Source organism: Elephantulus edwardii, unplaced genomic scaffold (genome assembly GCF_000299155.1).
Source record: "Elephantulus edwardii isolate Elephantulus edwardi_28Jun2011 unplaced genomic scaffold, EleEdw1.0 scaffold00222, whole genome shotgun sequence".
NCBI lineage: Eukaryota > Metazoa > Chordata > Mammalia > Macroscelidea > Macroscelididae > Elephantulus > Elephantulus edwardii.
Genome location: NW_006399972.1, coordinates 265,291 through 283,907, shown reverse-complemented (window position 1 = coordinate 283,907; position 18,617 = coordinate 265,291). Strand labels below are relative to the sequence as shown.

General features: G+C 36.4%; 1 protein-coding gene across 1 annotated transcript in view; it reads left to right on the top strand.

Moving 5' to 3' along the window:
* Positions 1-13,224, top strand: part of GRXCR1 (glutaredoxin, cysteine rich 1) — a 180,587-nt gene extending 167,363 nt beyond the window's left edge. The window contains exon 4 of the mRNA XM_006898175.1: positions 12,937-13,224. Within this exon, the coding sequence (XP_006898237.1) occupies positions 12,937-13,116 (180 nt within the window). The 3' untranslated portion in view covers positions 13,117-13,224. The remainder of the gene's footprint in view (positions 1-12,936) is intronic.
* Positions 13,225-18,617: the final 5,393 nt, after the last annotated feature.

Here is an 18,617-nt window from a genome sequence, read left to right as displayed (position 1 = left end):
TAAGCATTAGTTACAGTGTTGACCCCACCCTTAGCCCAGTGCCTTGACCCACTTACTTCCCAGCTCCACCCTCCACCAGGATAACCCTTCACATTTGCCAAGTCCTTTCAGAAAAAATATCTTCCATTGTAAAACCCATGGTCTGACAGCTTGTATCTTAAGCTTTCTTGGCTTCCGTGATTCCAAACATGTCGACAGCTGATTTTTTTTTTTCTTTTAACCAGTGTCTCTTAAGTTTAGTTGTGCTGTCTCCAAGGGAAGGTGACATGTCCTGTAGAACTGTGTAGATTATGGTTTCCTTTCTGTCCCTGTCCCCAAGCGCCTCTTCCCGCCGGTTTTCCCTGTGTACCTTTGAAAGATGCCTCTTTGTTGTTATCTGAGGTGACGGTACTGGGACACCTGGACCTCTTTCTTCCCAGGGCCTTGGTGGGCATTCAGGTGCCGCGAGGGCAGAGGCTGCAGGAAAGCAGATAGAGTGACTGGCAGAGTCAAGGGAGGACAGGCAGGCAGGCAGGCAGGCTGGACTGGAACAGGACCTCATCTCTCTCTTGGGGTCTCCGGCATCAGGCTCGCCCTCTGCTCCACAGTCATCATCTATTCCGGTTTAGAGCTGCTGGTATTTTTTGAGGTCTGGTTTTGAGTCTCTCCAACTGTTCCTTCCACAGGTGTAGTCAGTCTGATTTCTGTGTAATCTATTAGGTGAAATTCATGTGTAAGATCAATGTTTGTATTTTTTTAAAGGTATTTGCAATGAATAAATCATTGAAGGTACAGAATTTGATCATTCTATTCCCAGCCCCACTTCTATCACCAAGTCCTTACTTTCGGACTCATTGATTCCTTTATTATTATTTCCATCTTTTGCATCCTAGTCACCCATTATCATTACGCATCTTAACTGCAAGTTTGGTCAATTTCAGATTGAAAAATTGGCAAAAATATTCACCTGGTGTTTGGAAAGAAGGACGGTTGGCAAAGGAGAGGAAGACTTTAGATGTATTGACACAGTGACTGCTGTGATGAGCTCTAGAGTGTAAGACAGTGTGAGGGTGGTAGAGTGTAAGACAGTGTGAGGGTGGTACAGGTTTTAGATCTGTTCGTAAGGTCACTATGAGTAATATTCAACTCAATGGCACCTAACAATAACAAATATTCTTTCTTCCATCATGTGTGTCTTCTTCTGTAGCTGTTCATATGATTCTGTGCCAGTATATTTCTCCTGCCTCCCCAACTCTGGGATATTCATTATGTCTGCAATATCAAGTTCCCCGCCCCCACCAACAATGTTTGAAGCTGCCTGTTGCTTTCTTGACTTTATGTGAAGTTTTTCTTGGTGTTAGACTATATTGCATCTGCATAGATTTCTGATGGCTATTTAACTTTGTGATATTATTGATTTGTTGTATGCTTAAAGTGTTAAATCTTTAAGGCTGGACAATTCACTGTATTGGAAGTCCTTTTGGGGCCTGTGGAGTGGGAAAGTTTGCCTATCCTAAAGGCCTTCGGGTCCTTTCTGGTTTGCACTGCAGCCTGCAGAAATCTTACTCTAATGTATCCCTCTTTCCCAGAGTCTCTTATCCTCTTTGGTCTGTGGAGTGTTCCCATGTCAGCCCAGGGTCCTAACTTGCAGAGTTTGTGCTGACTCTGGGATTGAGTCTCTCACATGATTGAAGTCACCCTCTCCTGAACTCTGCTGTCCTCTTGTGTCTGTAGAGTGGTACAACTAGTTTCCTCAACAAAAGCAGTTTCTTTCCAGGGGACTTGTAGGCAGCTCATTTCCCAGCACTTAAACATGTGAGCTGTGGAAATGAGTCTCTCATCTGATTACAGCCCCCTCTCTTAAATTTTGCCTTCCTCTTTGGAATGTCCTCTATCATCCTCTTTTTTAAAAAAAATTATATTATTTTTTAAAATTGGTTTGCTGACAAAGTTGTATACTTTATGTTTAACACTATTCTTCATTCTTCATTCACATTATGTTTCATACAATCATTCTTACATATTATGTTTTATAAAATAAATCACCATTGTACCTTGTCCTTTGACGCTTCCTGTGTTATTAAAAATTTTGCTTGATATATAATTTGAATGATAAAGTGTGTGATCACAGAGACTTAAATGAAATGCTTGAGTTGTTGTTAAGGTCCATGGAGTTGAGTAGGGCTCATAACAACCCTATGAACAAAAGATCTGAACATTTTCCTATTGAATGTCATCCTCATTTTCTCTGACATCCCCTTGTGAGGGAATCTTTAAGCTTTTAAGCTGTAATGAAATAGAGCTAAAACTCAAACTCAAATTCATGGCTTTTAAATTGAAACAAACCCATAGTTTACCATCCATTGGGTTGCTGAGGTTGTAAATTAAATGAGAAGATTTTTTCCATCTTTATTCCATGGATTCATACTGCCAGAGTTATCAGTACAACTTCCTAGCAACTACATCACCAGAATCCATAATAAGTTTAGGTGCTTTAAAGTTAAAAATAATAAATGCATTTATTTCTTGACCTTCATGAAGACACTAAGCTCTTCTTATTTCATTTCTATTTGGGAATAAACTCTTTTATGTCCAATATTTGAATTTGTATTATAAAGAAAATCCTCCTGATAATGAGTCACACTATCTTTGTTCCCATGTCTTCTTTATTCTTTATTAGTTACTTGAGGATTGTGCATTCCAAATCAATGACATGGTTGAAAGCTACAGTGAAAAGGACAAGAACATGTCTAGTTCAGTGCTGTATGCGCACTGACTTACATGGTTCTGAAAAATGAACTCCATAAGTAGATTTCACCTGCAGGGCATATGTTGTTGTTAGTTGTCCTACAAAAATTTATCAGTAGAAAAAAGATGAAATAAAAGGAGATTTGTCATTTTTTTCTTTCTTTAATTCTTGTGCGAGAAACTACCTTTACTGAACCAAAATCCTGATAAGGAGTTTTCTTTAAATCTACTACCTTTACTATATGCTATAATCAGTCTATCTACATAAGTTTTCCCTTTCATGGTTATCAGGCAACCAAAGGTCCACTTTTGAGTCCTTTAGTTTTTGATTGTAATGTTCATTTATCAACTTTTTTATTGAAAGTTCAGGTCTGTTTTCTTATGAATAATTATGACTATTATTAATAGTTGTTCATCAACAGCTAGTTTGGAACAATTACCAAGTCATTTGGAGGTTTCTTAGCTCTTTTTCTGTCTTATCCTAATGTTATACCTGACTAGTAGATAGTGAGATTTTTAACTCAGAGAATCTATTTAGGCACTAATTATTCCTTCTTTTAGGGATTCCTCTAAGTAGGTACCAAAGGCCAGCATAATAAAAGTGTTCCTTGTAGATCACTTTTATCAAGTTACTCTTTATTGAATGACTTAAACAGAATAAATGATGCAGATTGTGCTTGATGAAGTAAAAATGTGCTATCCCTTGAGATTTGTGGAGCATTGGGAGAGTTTAGAAAGATCCATTCCCACCTCAATTGCTACTTTGTTTTAGTAGTTTAGTAGAGTTATTTATTATTTTAAACATAGTGCATTCATGAATTCCATATGTTATTAAGTTGTTATCAGGATCCTTTGTTCAGACTCTTACTCATACATTATAATGAAAACCTGCCTGATCCAACATGTTCATTGGAATCTCTACTGTGCTTAATCCTCTTAACGAAGTCATTATTTCATTCCATCTCACTGAGGGCCTTATTTTCCTTTGCTGACTTTCCAGTTTTTTAAACCTGGTATCTTCTTTCTAGTGAATGGCTCCTCCTGACAAGGTGACGCAAGTATATGAAACAAAACTCATCATATTCACCCACACAGAGTACTTCTCCCAAAATGATTTCTTCATTCGATTACTAATGATATATTCCATTTACATCATCAATACTGTAATTCAAAGACATTGATTTTTATTTAGTCTTCCTTATTAACTTATTAACTTTCACACATGTATGAAATAATTGAAAATTCTATAGTTTGGGTCAGGAGCACATTAGTCTTTAAAACCCTTGCTCTTTAATATTTTAAGATCTTTGACAGCAGAATTTGCCCAACATGGAATATAATTTTATCTCTTAACTATTGTTTCCATCAGTGTTGATTATGAATCCAAATACAATCAAATTATTGACTACTGTAATCCACAGAGTTAAATGCTTTTATATAGCCAATAAAACACAAATAGACCTATTTCTGGTATTTGATATTAGCCAACATACATCTGAGAGCAGCAATACTTTATCCACAGATTCCTCTAAAACCAGCTTGAATTTCTGGCAGTTTCCTGTGGATATGTTATTGCTCAGACATTTTTAAATAATTATCATCAGGATTACATTTGTGTATAATATTAATGATATTGTTTTCCACATTCTTTTAACTTATCTCTTTTTTATGGGGGGGGATTCATACAATTCTTGATCTTTTCAAGTCTATTTTTCAGATAACTATATTCCAACTCTTTCGACATGGATAAGTGAGCACATCTAGGTCTGCATCTGTTGAAATACATTGAATAGTATTTCATCAATTCTGTGACCCTTATTATTATTTGTCAGTGGTTTAGGGAAGCTAGGTATCACTGATTATTGATAGTATGTTATTCTCTGAAATATTTCAGAATTGATCAATTCTTTTCTTTAGAGGTACTTTGTGTATTACTTCCATCTTCTTTTGAGGCTTCCTTTGTTATCCCATATTTTGCTAATAGAATCCTTCAGTATAGCAACTTAAGGCTTGACTTCTTACCTCAGTCCTTTCCGTTGGGGAAATGCTGAGAATGTTCTTTTTTCTTTGTTTTCTATCTAGAGGTCTATACACATTTTATTACAACATTTTGCTTTGTCATTTTGAGCTCCCTTTGAAATGCCTGTTAAACTTTCTTCATCATTATCTTAAAAATCTATTTTTAAATAGTGCAAATGAATTTGAAAAGCACTGTGTTGTGAGTGTTGCTAAGCATTGACTACAATTGAATTGACTACAACTCATAGTAGCTCTAGAAACAGCAAATCTAAATATTTTCCTAATCTGTGCTTTCTTTGTAATCTCTGTCATGCTCAAACCATTGTTGCAGTCACTTTGTCAATTCATTGCATTGCGGTTCATCCTGCTCAGAGTATGTAAGAGGAAGTTTCATCATCCTTGCCTCTAGAGAACATATTCTGGTTGTACTTCTTCTAATACAGGTTTGTTTGTTCTTCTGACTGTCCATGGTATGCTCGATGTCCTTCTTTTAAAGCTCAATTTAAAGACATCAACTCTTCTTTGATCTTCTTTATTCATTGTTCCACTTTCAGATATATAGTACACAATTGAAAATACAATGGTTTGTATCAGATGTATCCTAGTCTTTAAACTAATACTTTTGCTTTTTAGTGTTTTAAAGAAATACTTAATAGCAGATTTGTCCAATGCTATACATCTTTTTATATTTTTGATTGCTGTTACCATGGGTGTTGATTGTGGATCCAAGTAAAACAAAATATTGACAACTTAACTCTTTTCTCCATCTATCATGATGTTGTTTGTTGGTTAACTGGCAAGAATTTTTGTTTTCTTAGTGTTGAGACATGATCCATATTGAAAATTATACTTGTAATCTTCTACAGCAAGTGCTTCAGTTTTCACTTTCTGCAAGTAGAATTGTGTTATCTGTATAAACCAGGTTGCCTATGAGTCAAGTCTTCCTCTAATCTTGATGTTGCATTCTTCTTCATGGGTCCAACTTCTTATACTATTTGCCCAGAATATAGATTGAATGGATATGGAGAAATAATACAACTTTGATGAATACTTTTCCTGCTTTTAAACCATACAGTATTCCCTTGTTCTATTCAGACAACTCTTATGGGGTCTATACATATAGGTTTGGCCTGAGTGCAATTAAGTATTCTGGGATTTCCATTCTTCTGAATGCTATCCCTACTTTGTCATGATCCACACAGTCTAATAGCACTCTTGTTGTTATATGCTACTGAGTCAACTATAACTCCTAGTGACTAGAACAAAGGAAAAACAAAAAAACTCTGGATTTTGCTCTGTAGGAGAGATTTCAGCTTCTATTTGTCACAAGGTCCCCTTCAATCTGAAAAATTGCCTACACCTTTTTGGTTTCATTTTAAAAATTATGTTGATCAAGGAAGCTCTGAGGTGCTGTGGTTGAGTTATTGGCTACCTTAAAGGGTAGTAATCATTTGAATCCATCCGTTGCTTAGCAAGATCAAGATTGAGTGGTTTACGCTCATTAGAATTTTGTTTGAAAAACCTCTGGGGCTATTCTATTCTGTCATATAGGGTCACTGTGTGTCTTGCTAGGCTTGAAGACTTAATTTTTGTTTGTTTATTGGTTTTTAGCTTTTTCTTAGGGGTGTGTTTTTTTGTTTTTCTTTTTTTTTCTTTTCTTTTAACTCATTTAAGATTCTGTAATGAGTTCAAGTCGCTGTAATTACATAGAAGGAAATTGCCCATCTTTCTGTTGTGGAGCTGCTAGTGAATTCAAAGTAATACAGAGGTGTGGCCTTTGGATTAGCAGTGTAACTTCCCTCAGATTATGACATTAGAGATCCCATTTTGCCCTATTTGTTGTTGTTATATACAATGGAGTAGGAATTAACTCAAAGCTAACACTCCAGTAGATCTTCAGAGTCTGAAATCTCATAGGTGGAGATGTCCATTTTTCTCCAATGGAGCAGCTGATGGATTCACACAGAGTGCTTTTTTGTTGACAACAAAGCTTATCACGAAGCCATCTGAATTTTATATAAAACAAGGTTGTTTCTTATCTTTGCATTCCAAAGTCTGCTTGATATACTTATTGAGAGAGTTTTGATTATTCTTAGGAAAATAATTTCATAGCTCATGTGCTGGTGAGTTCATGTGTTTTTGTTATTGTTATGTGCTGTAGAGTCACTTATGATTCATTGCGACCTTATATAAATAGCTCTGAACTCTTCTCTATCCTAAGCAAATCTCACAGGCTCTGACACATCTACCCTATTACTCCAGTTACGATGTCAATTTATCTCATCTCGGATCTTCCTCTCCTTTGCTGTCCCTCCAACTTTCCAAGCATGTTGTCCTCCTCCAAGGACTGCTCCCTCTTCGCCACGTGCCCATAGTATATAATACAAAGCTTCAAAGCTTTGCATCCAAGGGGCAGCTCAGTTTCACTCTCTCCATGACAGATATTTTGTCCTCTTGGCAGTCCACAGTATGTTCAGTATTCTTCTTTAGTACCATAACTTAAGGGCATCAATTCTTCTTTTATTATCCTAATCCATTGTTCAGCTCTCTGACACATAGTAAGTAATTGTAGAGACCATGGACTGGATCAACCACACGTTAGTCTCTGTCTCTAGACTGATATTGCTCCTCAGTACTCTGGAGTGGTCCCTGACAGCTGACTTTCCCAGTGCAATTCATTTTTTATTTCCTGGGTACTGGTACCAAGACTGTTAATTGTGGGGCCAAACAAGCTGAAGCAGCTAACAATATCAATCTCTTCTTCATCTATCATGATGCTGCCAGTTGGCCCAGTGGTAAGAATCTTTGTTTCCCTAATGTTGAGGTTTAATCCATATTGTAGACTACAGTCCTTGACATTTTGTAGCAAATACTTCAGGTCATCCTTAGTTTCAGCAAGCAAGGTTGTGTCATCTGTATAGCGCATGTTGGTTTGTTTTTGGTGTTTTGGTTTTTTTTTTTAATTGGTTTTAATGAAAGTTTACAGAGACTTAGGGTTTCCAGTCATTCATTGTTGCACTTTTCTTCCTCCCCACACCCTCCCCAAATTCACTCTTTTCCTTGAAAAGAAAAAGAAAAACTCTTTCATTGCTATGTACTCCCTTCCCTTAAGTCCACTCCACTACAAAGCCTTACCTCTGGACTTTTGTAATGACAAGAATACCTATTCATATGTTCCTTTTAAACAGTTCTTTCACTCATCTGTTTTAATGCAATATACATCATTCCTCCCCTCCTTTTTTGTCTTACCTCAACCCTGATGTCAGCCCCATTTTACAATAGTGGCCCTATGCAATATATGTCCTTTTGTGACTGAGATATTTTACTCAGCATAGTGTCCTCCAGAGTCATCAATTTTGCATATTTCATGAGTTGCTTATCTTTCAATGCTGCATAGTATTTCATTGTGTGAATATACCAGAGTTTCTCTATCCATTCATTTGTTGTTGGGCACTTGGGTTGTTTCTAGCTCTTTGCTATTGCAAACAAAGCCATGATAAACATGGGTGTGCATATATCTGTTTGGGTGGTGGTTATGGTTTCTTTAGGGTATATTACCAGTAGTGGAATTGCTGGGTCAAATATTTTTTCTATTTCCAATTTTTTGAGAAAGCTCCATACAGCCTTTCATAGTGGTTGCATCATTTTACACTCCCACCAACAGTGAATAAGTGTTCCAGTTTCTCTACAACCTCGCCAGCATTTGATGTTTGCTGTTCTGTTAAATTTTGTTATTCTTACTGGTGTGAGATGATATCTCATAGTTGTTTTGATTTGCATCTCTCTTAGAGCTAGGGCTTTTGAACATTTCTTCACGTATTTGTTGGTCATCTGAATGTCTTCTTTGGTGAAGTGTCTGTTCATATCCTGTGCCCATTTTTCAACTTTTTTATTTACTTTTATCTTGTTGTGGTGATCGAGTATTTTATAAATTCTACATATAAGTCCCTTGTCAAACATGTCATTACCAAATTTTCCCTCCAATCTGTGGCTTCCCTTTTTACCCTGTTGGAGAGATTTTTGGATGTGCATAATAGCGCATGCTGTTGAGTATTCCTCTAATCCTGATGCCACATTTCATCTCATAAAGTTCAGCCTTCTGAATGATCTGTTTCACCTATAAATTGAAAAGGTCTGGATATTGAATGCACCCCTGGAGTACATTTTTTCTGATTTTAAACCATGCAATGTTTCCTTGTACTGTTCTGATGACTGGTCAAAGTATAGGCTTCACATAAGCACAATTAAGTGTTCTGGAATTCCCACTCTGTTCAAGGTTAGCCATAATTTGTTGCGATTCACACAGTCAAATGATTTTACACTGTTAATGAAACACAGACATTGTTCTGGTACTCTCTGCTTTCAGCTAAAATTCTTCTCACATTGGCTACAATGTTCCTAGTGTCACAGCTTCTTCTAAACCCTGCTTGCATGTGACAGCTCTTTGTAGACATACTGTTCTGGTCATTTTTGTATAATCTTCTTCAAGATCTTGTTTGTGTGTGATATTAGTGTTATTATTTGAAAATTTCCACTCTGTCTGATCACTTTTTTGGAATGGGAATAAATATGGATCACTTCCAGTCAGTTAACCAAGTGATTGTGCTCCAAATTTCTTGGAAGAAACTAGTGAGCATGTCCAGGGCTTCATATGTTTGTTGAAATATGTCAATTGGTGTTACATCAATTCTAGGGGCCTTATTTTTTTGCCAATTTCTTCAGAGCAGCTTGAATTTTCTCCTTCATCATCATTGCCTCTTGATCATATGCTAGTTCATGAAATTCTTCTGTGTCACCCAATTCTTTTTGGTACAGTGGCTCTGTATGCTCTTTCCATCTTCTTTTGATGTTTCCTGGATTATTAAACATTCTGCCTATAGCATCCTTAAGTATTGTAACTGAAGGCATAAATTTGTCCTTCAAATCCTTCAGCTTAAGAAAGGCTGAGTGAGTTTGTCCCTTTTGATTTTCTGACTCAAATTCTTTGCACATTTCATTATGATGCTTTGCTTTGTCTTCCCAAGCTGCTCTTTGAAATCTATTCAGCTCCTGAACTTCTTGAATTTTTCCCTAAGTTTTGGCTTTTTGGTATTTAAGTGCAACAATCAGAGCCTGTTCTCACACACATCTTAGTCTTTTTTTCTTCCTCTGTGTTTGTAATGATTTTTTTCATTCTTCATGGATGAAACTGTTGATATTCTCCCATAGCTCATCTAGTCTTCACTCATGAGTATTCAAGTCCTCAATCTATTCCTGAAATGGTTTTTAAATTCATATGGGATAGACTCAAAGTAAAACTTTGGGTCTTGTTAATTTTATTTTCTTTGTTGTTGTTATGTGCTGTCAAGTTGCCTTTGACTCATAATGACCCTATCTACGTACAGTAGCCCTGAAGCTGTCCTATCCAGAGCCATTGTCACTGACTCTGATACATTTACCTCCATTACCTAGTTACTATATCAATCCATCTCATCCAAGGTGTTCCTCTCCACCCTTCCAAGCATGATGTCTCTAAGGATTCTCCTGGTCACATACCCCAAGTATGTGAGATGGAGTTTCAAAATCCTATTTGTATATGAGTAGTTGATGATCTATTCCACAATCAGAGCCTGACCTAGTTTTCACAGCTGATATTTAGCTTCTCCAATGAATTTTTCCACAGATGTAGTCCATCTGATTCCTGTGTAGACCATTAGGTAAATCCCACTGTTTTTTGTCTCTTGTGAAAGGTATTTGCAATACAATCAATAAACCAATCATTGGTTATACAGAATTCTGTTATTCTATCTGTAGCTGCATTTCTTTTTTTTTCTATAATTATATTTTATTAATTTTCATAAACATTTACAGAGATTTTGGGTTTCCATTCATTCATTGTTGCACTATTCTCTCTACCCTCCTGCCAGTTTGTTCTTGTCCAAATGCCACAGTGCTTGTCAAAGCCAGTTCTGATTGATCTTCTTTGTCAGTGTGTCCTTTGCCATTCCCTATCACTCCTCCCTGAGAGAGACTTCACCCTGAGTCATAAGGAAAAGGGGATGGCGTATTCTGTTAGTGTAGATGCATTTCTTTCACCAAGTCCATGGGATGAGAAGTGCAGGAGAGGCTAGGAGAGAGAATTGAGCTGGATACTGGCAGGATGGGTGGGACATGCGAACACAAGTATAATGCCAAAGGGGGGCGAGGTGGGAGCAATATCTGTTATGTTAATTATGCAGTGGACAAAGTTATCTCATCCACTCCCTTGAGTAAAATAATTGTCTTTCAAATGTTTCTCTAAAGCTGAGCATCCAAATTAAGACAGACTAAGGAGAAGGATTGACCATCCATGTTCAAAATAACACCTTTGAAAACCCAATATACAATACAGCACATTTAGATTAGCCTAGCAGATATGGCACAAGAGGCCGAATCTGCATATTGAGAATCATCAAGGAGGAGGAACAGTTACAAACAGATACTAGTGATTGGAACTTGAAATGTAAGAAGTATGAATGCAGGAAAATTGGGGATTGCTAAGGAAGAAATGGAACACATAAATATTGATAATACTAGATATTGGTCAAATGAAATGGATCGACATGGGATATTTTGATTGTAATAATCAAATAATCTACTATGCTGAAAATAAAAAAATGGAGAAAAATCAGGTCACATCTATAGTTAAAAAGAACATATCTAGATCCATCTCGAAATACAATGTTGTTAGAGACAGGATGATATCCATAGACATACATGAAAGATCTTTTAATTCCATCTTCATTCAAATGTATACACCAACAACAAAAGCCAAAAAAGGAAGAAATACAGGACTTTTACCAACTTTTAGAATCAGAAATCAACCAGACATGCAACCAAAGTGCATTTATAATAATGAATGACTGGAATGCAAAAGTCGAGAACAAGGAAGAAGGATCAATAGTTGGAAAGCATGGGCTTGGTGACAGAAAAGAAGTGATTCCATGGAGTCACTATGAAATGACAACTAACAAGTGCTTGGAAAATTATATAACTCAAATAAAGGGTTTTTTAAAAATTTATTTTATGGACATTTTAATATATCTTTGTGAATCTCCAATGAAGAGCTTTTTACATATATAAATATCTTTGTCTATTTTCTGTGTATTTCTTGGGCTGGTGTGAGAATGTGTGTGTATACATTTTCCAACTCAAGTATACCAAAACTTTGCTTCACAAATTTGACTTTAAAATACTACTGTGAATCCTTATTTTTCACATCTGAGGCTTAATATTTATTTACTTCTCTTATCTTCATATTTGTTCTGTAACAACTCCTAATCTATCCTGTCACAAACTACCAAAAACAGCTAAGGATGGTACTAATGTAGTGCTGGCAAAGGTTCAATGGACAAAAATGCAGACAAAAGTGCATGTAAATAATTTTCAAAAAAATACTATCTTCAAAACATGATATAGTTATTTTTATTCTACTGTCAGTGGGTTTTTTTTTCTTTTTGCTTGAGGTAGAAAAGCTGAGTTACTGAGCTAAATTTCATAGACTTAGACAAATGTCTCAAGAGTCTTATGCCTGTTTCCTTAAACAGAAAATAATAGATAATGATGCTTTCTTGAACAGAAAATAATAAGATAATGAGTCTTAATTTATCTTTTCAATAGAGTGTGTTGTACGTATATCTGGATGAGGTAATATATGTAAAACAACTTAAAAGAAATAATAAAGCATTATTCAAAAGCATAGTATAAAACTTATAGTGATAGTGGCTCCTCTAAACTTCTACTTTTAGTGTTATGATTTTCCAAACTTATTCTCAGCAATATAGTAGCCTATAAAAAAGATGTAAAAATGTTCAGAAATATAAAGAGAAAGTTAAAATACTTTGTTAATACATAAGAACAAATCTTGAACTACTTGGTTTGTATGAAACTCTTAAAATGTGTATCTTCAATTGAAAATTTACCACTCTTTAAAATCATGTTCTCTAGATAAGACATATGTTGATAACAATGACCCATGGATCAATGAAGCAATCTCCAGCTATTCTTTTCCCCTGAGTTTATACAATGTACTTGAAGCATTAGAGAGTTTAAGCCAATTGCCATATTATGCCTGTACTGTTTTGCAGCTGCTCAAAATACAGGAAGACAGGAATGCTGATTGAGCTGTTCATGCTAACACATTTTCTATCTTTTTTCCACTCACCCACACAGAGAGTGCAGCATCCACACGAGTGTCCCTCCTGTGGAGGTTTTGGCTTTCTTCCATGCTCTGTGTGCCATGGGAGCAAGATGTCAGTGTTTCGAAACTGCTTTACAGACTCTTTCAAAGCCCTGAAGTGCACGGCTTGCAACGAGAATGGTCTTCAGCGCTGCAAGAGCTGTGCTGGTTAGTTGGGCATTCTCCCAGGAAAGCATCACTTCGTTAGCCCAAGGGAGTAATTTGGTATATATATTTAAAAACATGTTTATGGATTAACCAATAAACTTTGTTTGTTATAATTGCCTTTGTTTTGAATTTTTGCTGTGACCATTTTTACTGATTTATTAAATAAATACTTATTAGACAAATGGTATGTGCCAAGTCCTGTCCTAGACCGTGACTTATGATTGGAATCAATGGAATACCCAACACAATCTAAAAATATCCAAATTGTGATTTCTTGAATGTGTTTTGTTTTCTTAGTAATGACAATACATATCTAATAATGTTTAATACAATATTGTCTTATTTTCTGGGATATGTAAGTACAATTTCTCACATGTCCAGTATATTTAAAGGGGTCTCAGATACAGGGAAGAAGAAAGCTTTGGATAGTGGGAAGGGATATGATTCTAATTATATAGGCCAAAGTTAGAGGTTATGATCTCAATGGTAAATCATTAATACTTTCTGATAGACTTATTGGTGATGACACAAAAGCATCCTGAAGATATATTTACATTTATTTCTTAAAATTTTTAATTTGAGGCTTTGTCATTAAAATGCTTCCATAGAGATAGCTATAAAGTATCTTGTTTAGCTGCACCAAGAACAATATATAATTTGAACACGTAGATAATATAGCACGTTCAATAAAAACATTTCTATTGAAATTCTTGACTGACAACTATTTGCATGCATCACGCCTATGTGCATCTGAAGTAGTCTCTTATTTTGTTTTAAGACTTTGCTTTTATGTTATCTGTGATAAGGCAATGAAAAACATTTCTACACCTTGAAATAGGGAATGAAAAGTCTTTCAGCAGTGTAAGAATAATTAGATTTTCATCAAGTAATACTCATATGCAAGTTCAAACTAAAGCTAATGAAAATTAAATCCACAAGAATTAAAATTTGACCTTGAGTTTATCCCATACTAGTTTAAAAACCATCCCAGGAACAGGTTTGAGGCCTTGAACACTAATGAGCAATGATCAGATGAGCTGTGGGAGAATATAAAGAATATCATTCACAAAGAATGCAAAAGTTTATTACAAAGAAAGAGGATGAAGAGAAGACCAGGGTGGATGTCAGAAGAGATTCTGAATATTGAGAAGCTAGAGCAAAGGGAAGAAAGCAGGAAATCAAGGAGTTGAAGAGAAGATTTCAAAGAACAGCTTGAAAAGACAAAGCAAAGAATTATAATGAAATATGCAAAGAGCCTGAGTCAGAAAAACAAATGAGCCAAACCCTTATGTTGAAATGACTGAAGAACAAAATCAAGCCTTGAGTTGCAATATTTAAAGATGCTACAAACATAAATGATCCAGGAAACATAAAATGAAGATGGAAGAAGTATAGAGAGTCATGGTACCAAAAATAACTGTCTGACATGAAGAATTTAATGAAGCAATATATGATCAAGAAGCAGGAATTGATGGACTACCAATTGACATATTTCAATGAACAGATGCTGCCCTGACATGATCACTAGGTTATGCCAAGAAAGGTGAAGGACAACTATCTGGCCAACTTACTGGAAGAGATTCATGTTTATTCCCATTCCAAAAAAAGATGACCTGAAAGAATGTAGAAATTATTGAACAATGTCAACAATATCACACCCAAGCAAAATCCTGCTGAAGATTAGACAAATATGACTGGAACAGTACATCAACAAAGAACTACCAGAAATACAAGTTGGTTTAGAAAAGTCTGCGTCATGAGGGACATTAATGCCAATGTCATATAAATCTTGGCTGAAAAAAAGAGTACTAGAGGAATGTCTTATCTGTGAGTCATTGAATGATGATGCAAAGACATTTGACTGTAGGGATCACAACAAATTGCAGCAAACCTTGAGAAGAGTAGAAATCCTGGAACACTTGATTATGCTCATGAGAAATCTATACTTGGACCAGGTAGCAGTCTTCAGAACATAGTCAGGAAACATTGCAGGTTTCAAAAATGAGAAAGTAGTGAGTCTGGGATGTGTTCTGTCTCCATATCTTTTCAATCTGTATATAGGACAGATGACTGGGGAGGCTGGACATTATGAGGAAGGATGTAGCTTCAGGATTGGAGGAAGACTAATCAATAACCTGCATTATGCAGATGACACAACCTTGCTTGCTGAAAGTAATGAGGACTTGAAGCTTTTGCTGCAGAAGGTCAAGGACTATAAGTATTCAATAAGGATTGAAGCTCTACATCAAGAAGACAAGGGTTCTCACCACTGCGCCAAAGAGTCGGAACCAACCCACAGTAACCTTCCAGTGAGTTTTCAGAGGCAGTTAATTGTATGGGGCAGATTACTCATCCATCTCCCACAGAGCAGTTTGGTGGCCTTGGGACTGTGTGCCTTCAGGCTGCAGTGCAGCTTCTTTGCCATCAGAATAGAGAAGAGGTTGTGGTTGTTAGCAATTTCAGCTTGCTTGGCTCCACAATCAATAACACTGTTGGCACCAGCAGTCAAGAAATCAAAAGATGAATTGCATTGGTTAAGTCTGCTGTCAGGGACCTCTTGAAAGTGCTCAAGACTAATGTCAGTCTAAGGACTAAGGTGCTCCTGATCCAGACTATGGATTTTGCAATTACTTGCTATGTATCAGAGATATAGACAATGACTAAAGATGACAGAAGAAGAATCTGTGATTTTGAGTTGTGGTGTTAGAGAACAGTATTGAACATACGATAGACTGCCAAGAGAGCAAAAGTCTGTCTCGGACAAGGTGAAATGCAATTTCATTTTGGAGGTTAGGATGTTGAAGCTCCATTGCACATACTTTGGCTTATGACCAGGAGGAAACAGTCCTTGGAGAACGGCATCATGCTTGGAAATATGAAGGACAGTACAGGAGAGGAAGACCTTAGATGAGATGAATTGACACAGTAACTGGTGTTATAGGTATAGGTGTGTCAGAGTCAGTGAGATAGGCAGGGCAGGGTTCAGAGTTATTTTACATTGGGTTATTATGAGTAGCAGGTGACTAGATAGAACAACGACAAACAACAATAAAAAAAATTTTCATGTGGAAATAAATCAATGGTTCTCAGCTAAGATCTATTTTATCTTCCTTGAAATATTTGGAAATGTATAGAATTGCTAGTTCTCATTATAATCCAAAGGAGGATGGTTGCTTTTGGCATTTAGGAAATTGACATTAGAGTTGCCCTAAAGTCTCAAACTAGAGTTGTTGCTTTAGGCACCATCAAGCACAACTCAGAGCATCTGTATAAATTACAATATGAACCTGTGCCATTTTCATCATCTCTGACACACATGATTCTATTGCTGCAGTTACCGTGTTAAGCCATCTCATTGACAGTCTTCCTCTCTTTCATTGATCCTCCGCCTTTCCAAACATTATGCCTCTTTCCAATAGCCTCTCCTAGCACCATGACCTATGTATGTAAACCAAAGCTTCTACATCCTTGTCCCTGTAGCACTCTGGCTAAATGTTCTCCAAGACTTATCTGTTTGTTCTTTTGGAAGTTCATGGGATATTAGTTTTCAAAGTAAAAACCAATTGCTATTGAGTCAGAACTGACTCATAGTTGACTCTCTATTAATAGATTTCCAAAATTATAAATTACACAAAAGGAGGTTTCCCATCTCTCCCCTTTGGATCCGATATGCAGTCATACTACCATAAAGGGACTACATTTGGTTTAGCAGCACAACTCCCTATGGACTAGGTGAAATTATTCCCCTCAACAAAGAATCATTGTTCAACAAGGAATCATTGTTATTAGTTACTATCTAGTATGATTGATAGAGACTCTATGAACAACAGATATAAACATTGTCCTATCCTGTGCTATACTCACCACTCATATTTCCAAGCATGATGCTCTTTTCCCAAGAGTATACTCTCCAAGGAATATGCCTAAAATATGTAAGATGAAGCTTCACCAACCTTGCCTCCAAACAGCCCTCAGGCTGTACTTTTCTTCAAGACATAATCTATTTGGTTTTTTGTTCAGTATTCTTCTCCAACGCCACAAATCAGTTTTCCATTCTTATATCAGCTTAGTTATCTGTCCAATTCTCAGATGCATAACAAGCAAATGAAAAGATCGTGGACTTTATCAGGTGTAACTCAGTCATAATACTGACACCATTGCTCCTCAGTATTTTAAGATGTTCTGGACAGTGTATTTTTCCTGTGTAATACATCTCTGGATCTTCTGACTAGTGCTATCAAGAGTGTTTATTGTGGGCCCAAGCAGATGAAATCACTGACAATTTCAATCATTACTCTATCTATCATGGTATAACTTATTGGTCCAGAAGTGAGTAACTTTGTCTCCTTGATAGTATGATACAATCCATATTGTAGGCTTTAGTTTTTGATCTTATTTAGCAAATGCTTCAAGTACTCCTCACTTTTGGCAAAGAAGGTTGTGTCATCTGTATAACACAAGTGCTTGATGACTCTTTCTTTTATCCTCATAACATTCTTCTTCATAAAATCTAGTTTCTCAAATGATTTGCTTTGCATATGGAATGAATAGGTATGAACAGAGGATACAACCCTGATGCACATCTTTCCTTATTTTAAACCATGTAGTGTCCCTTGCTTTACTCAACAACCACTCTTGGTCTAGGTCTCACATAAGCATAATTAAATGTTCTGAATTCCCATTCTTCTCAATCTTATCAACATTTTTTTGTGATATACACACTCAAACACCTTTCCATAGTCAACAAACACAGACATACATCCTTCTGTTATTCTGCTTTCTGCTAAAATTCATCTGACATCAGCAAAACTCTGCTTGAACTTCTGGCAGTACTCTGTCAGTTTACTTTTATAACTATTTTTATATTATCTTCAGCAATATGAACCTGGATAAAGGACAAAAGTTATACAAGTATCCAGGTCTTTCATTCATAGGGTCACTATGAGTCCCCTATTACTTGATGGCACTTAACAACAGCAGCATAGACAGAGATCAGTTGGCCTAGTGAACAGAAAGCGATGCTACCAAGCCAAAGGTAGGTGACCCTAATCCACAGTTATCAGGTCTGCCTTTAATTGTTTTTGGTGAAACATTCTTATAGGTTGTATAGCCCTGGTCTGTCCCCTTACTGTACAGAGGTAACTTGTAGCTGCTGTGAAGCTAAGCACTGTGACACTGATGTGTCAAATGTGAGAATGGTTACCCTTGGGGGACAGTGTCTGGTGGAGCTCCCCGATTAAAACAAGCTTGGAAGCAGGAGTGGCATCCACTTCCATAATAGCTTGCCTCTGGAAATCCTATAAACCTGGAGAAAGGATGAAAGTCATACAAGTGTTGAGGACTCCACAACAAGATAAAGGTAAATAATCCAATAGAAAAATGGGCACAGGATATGAACAGGCACTTCACTGAAGACGACATTCAGATGGCTAACAAACACATGAAGAAATGCTCAAAATCCCTAGCCCTAAGAGAGATGCAAATTAAAACAACTATGAGATATCAT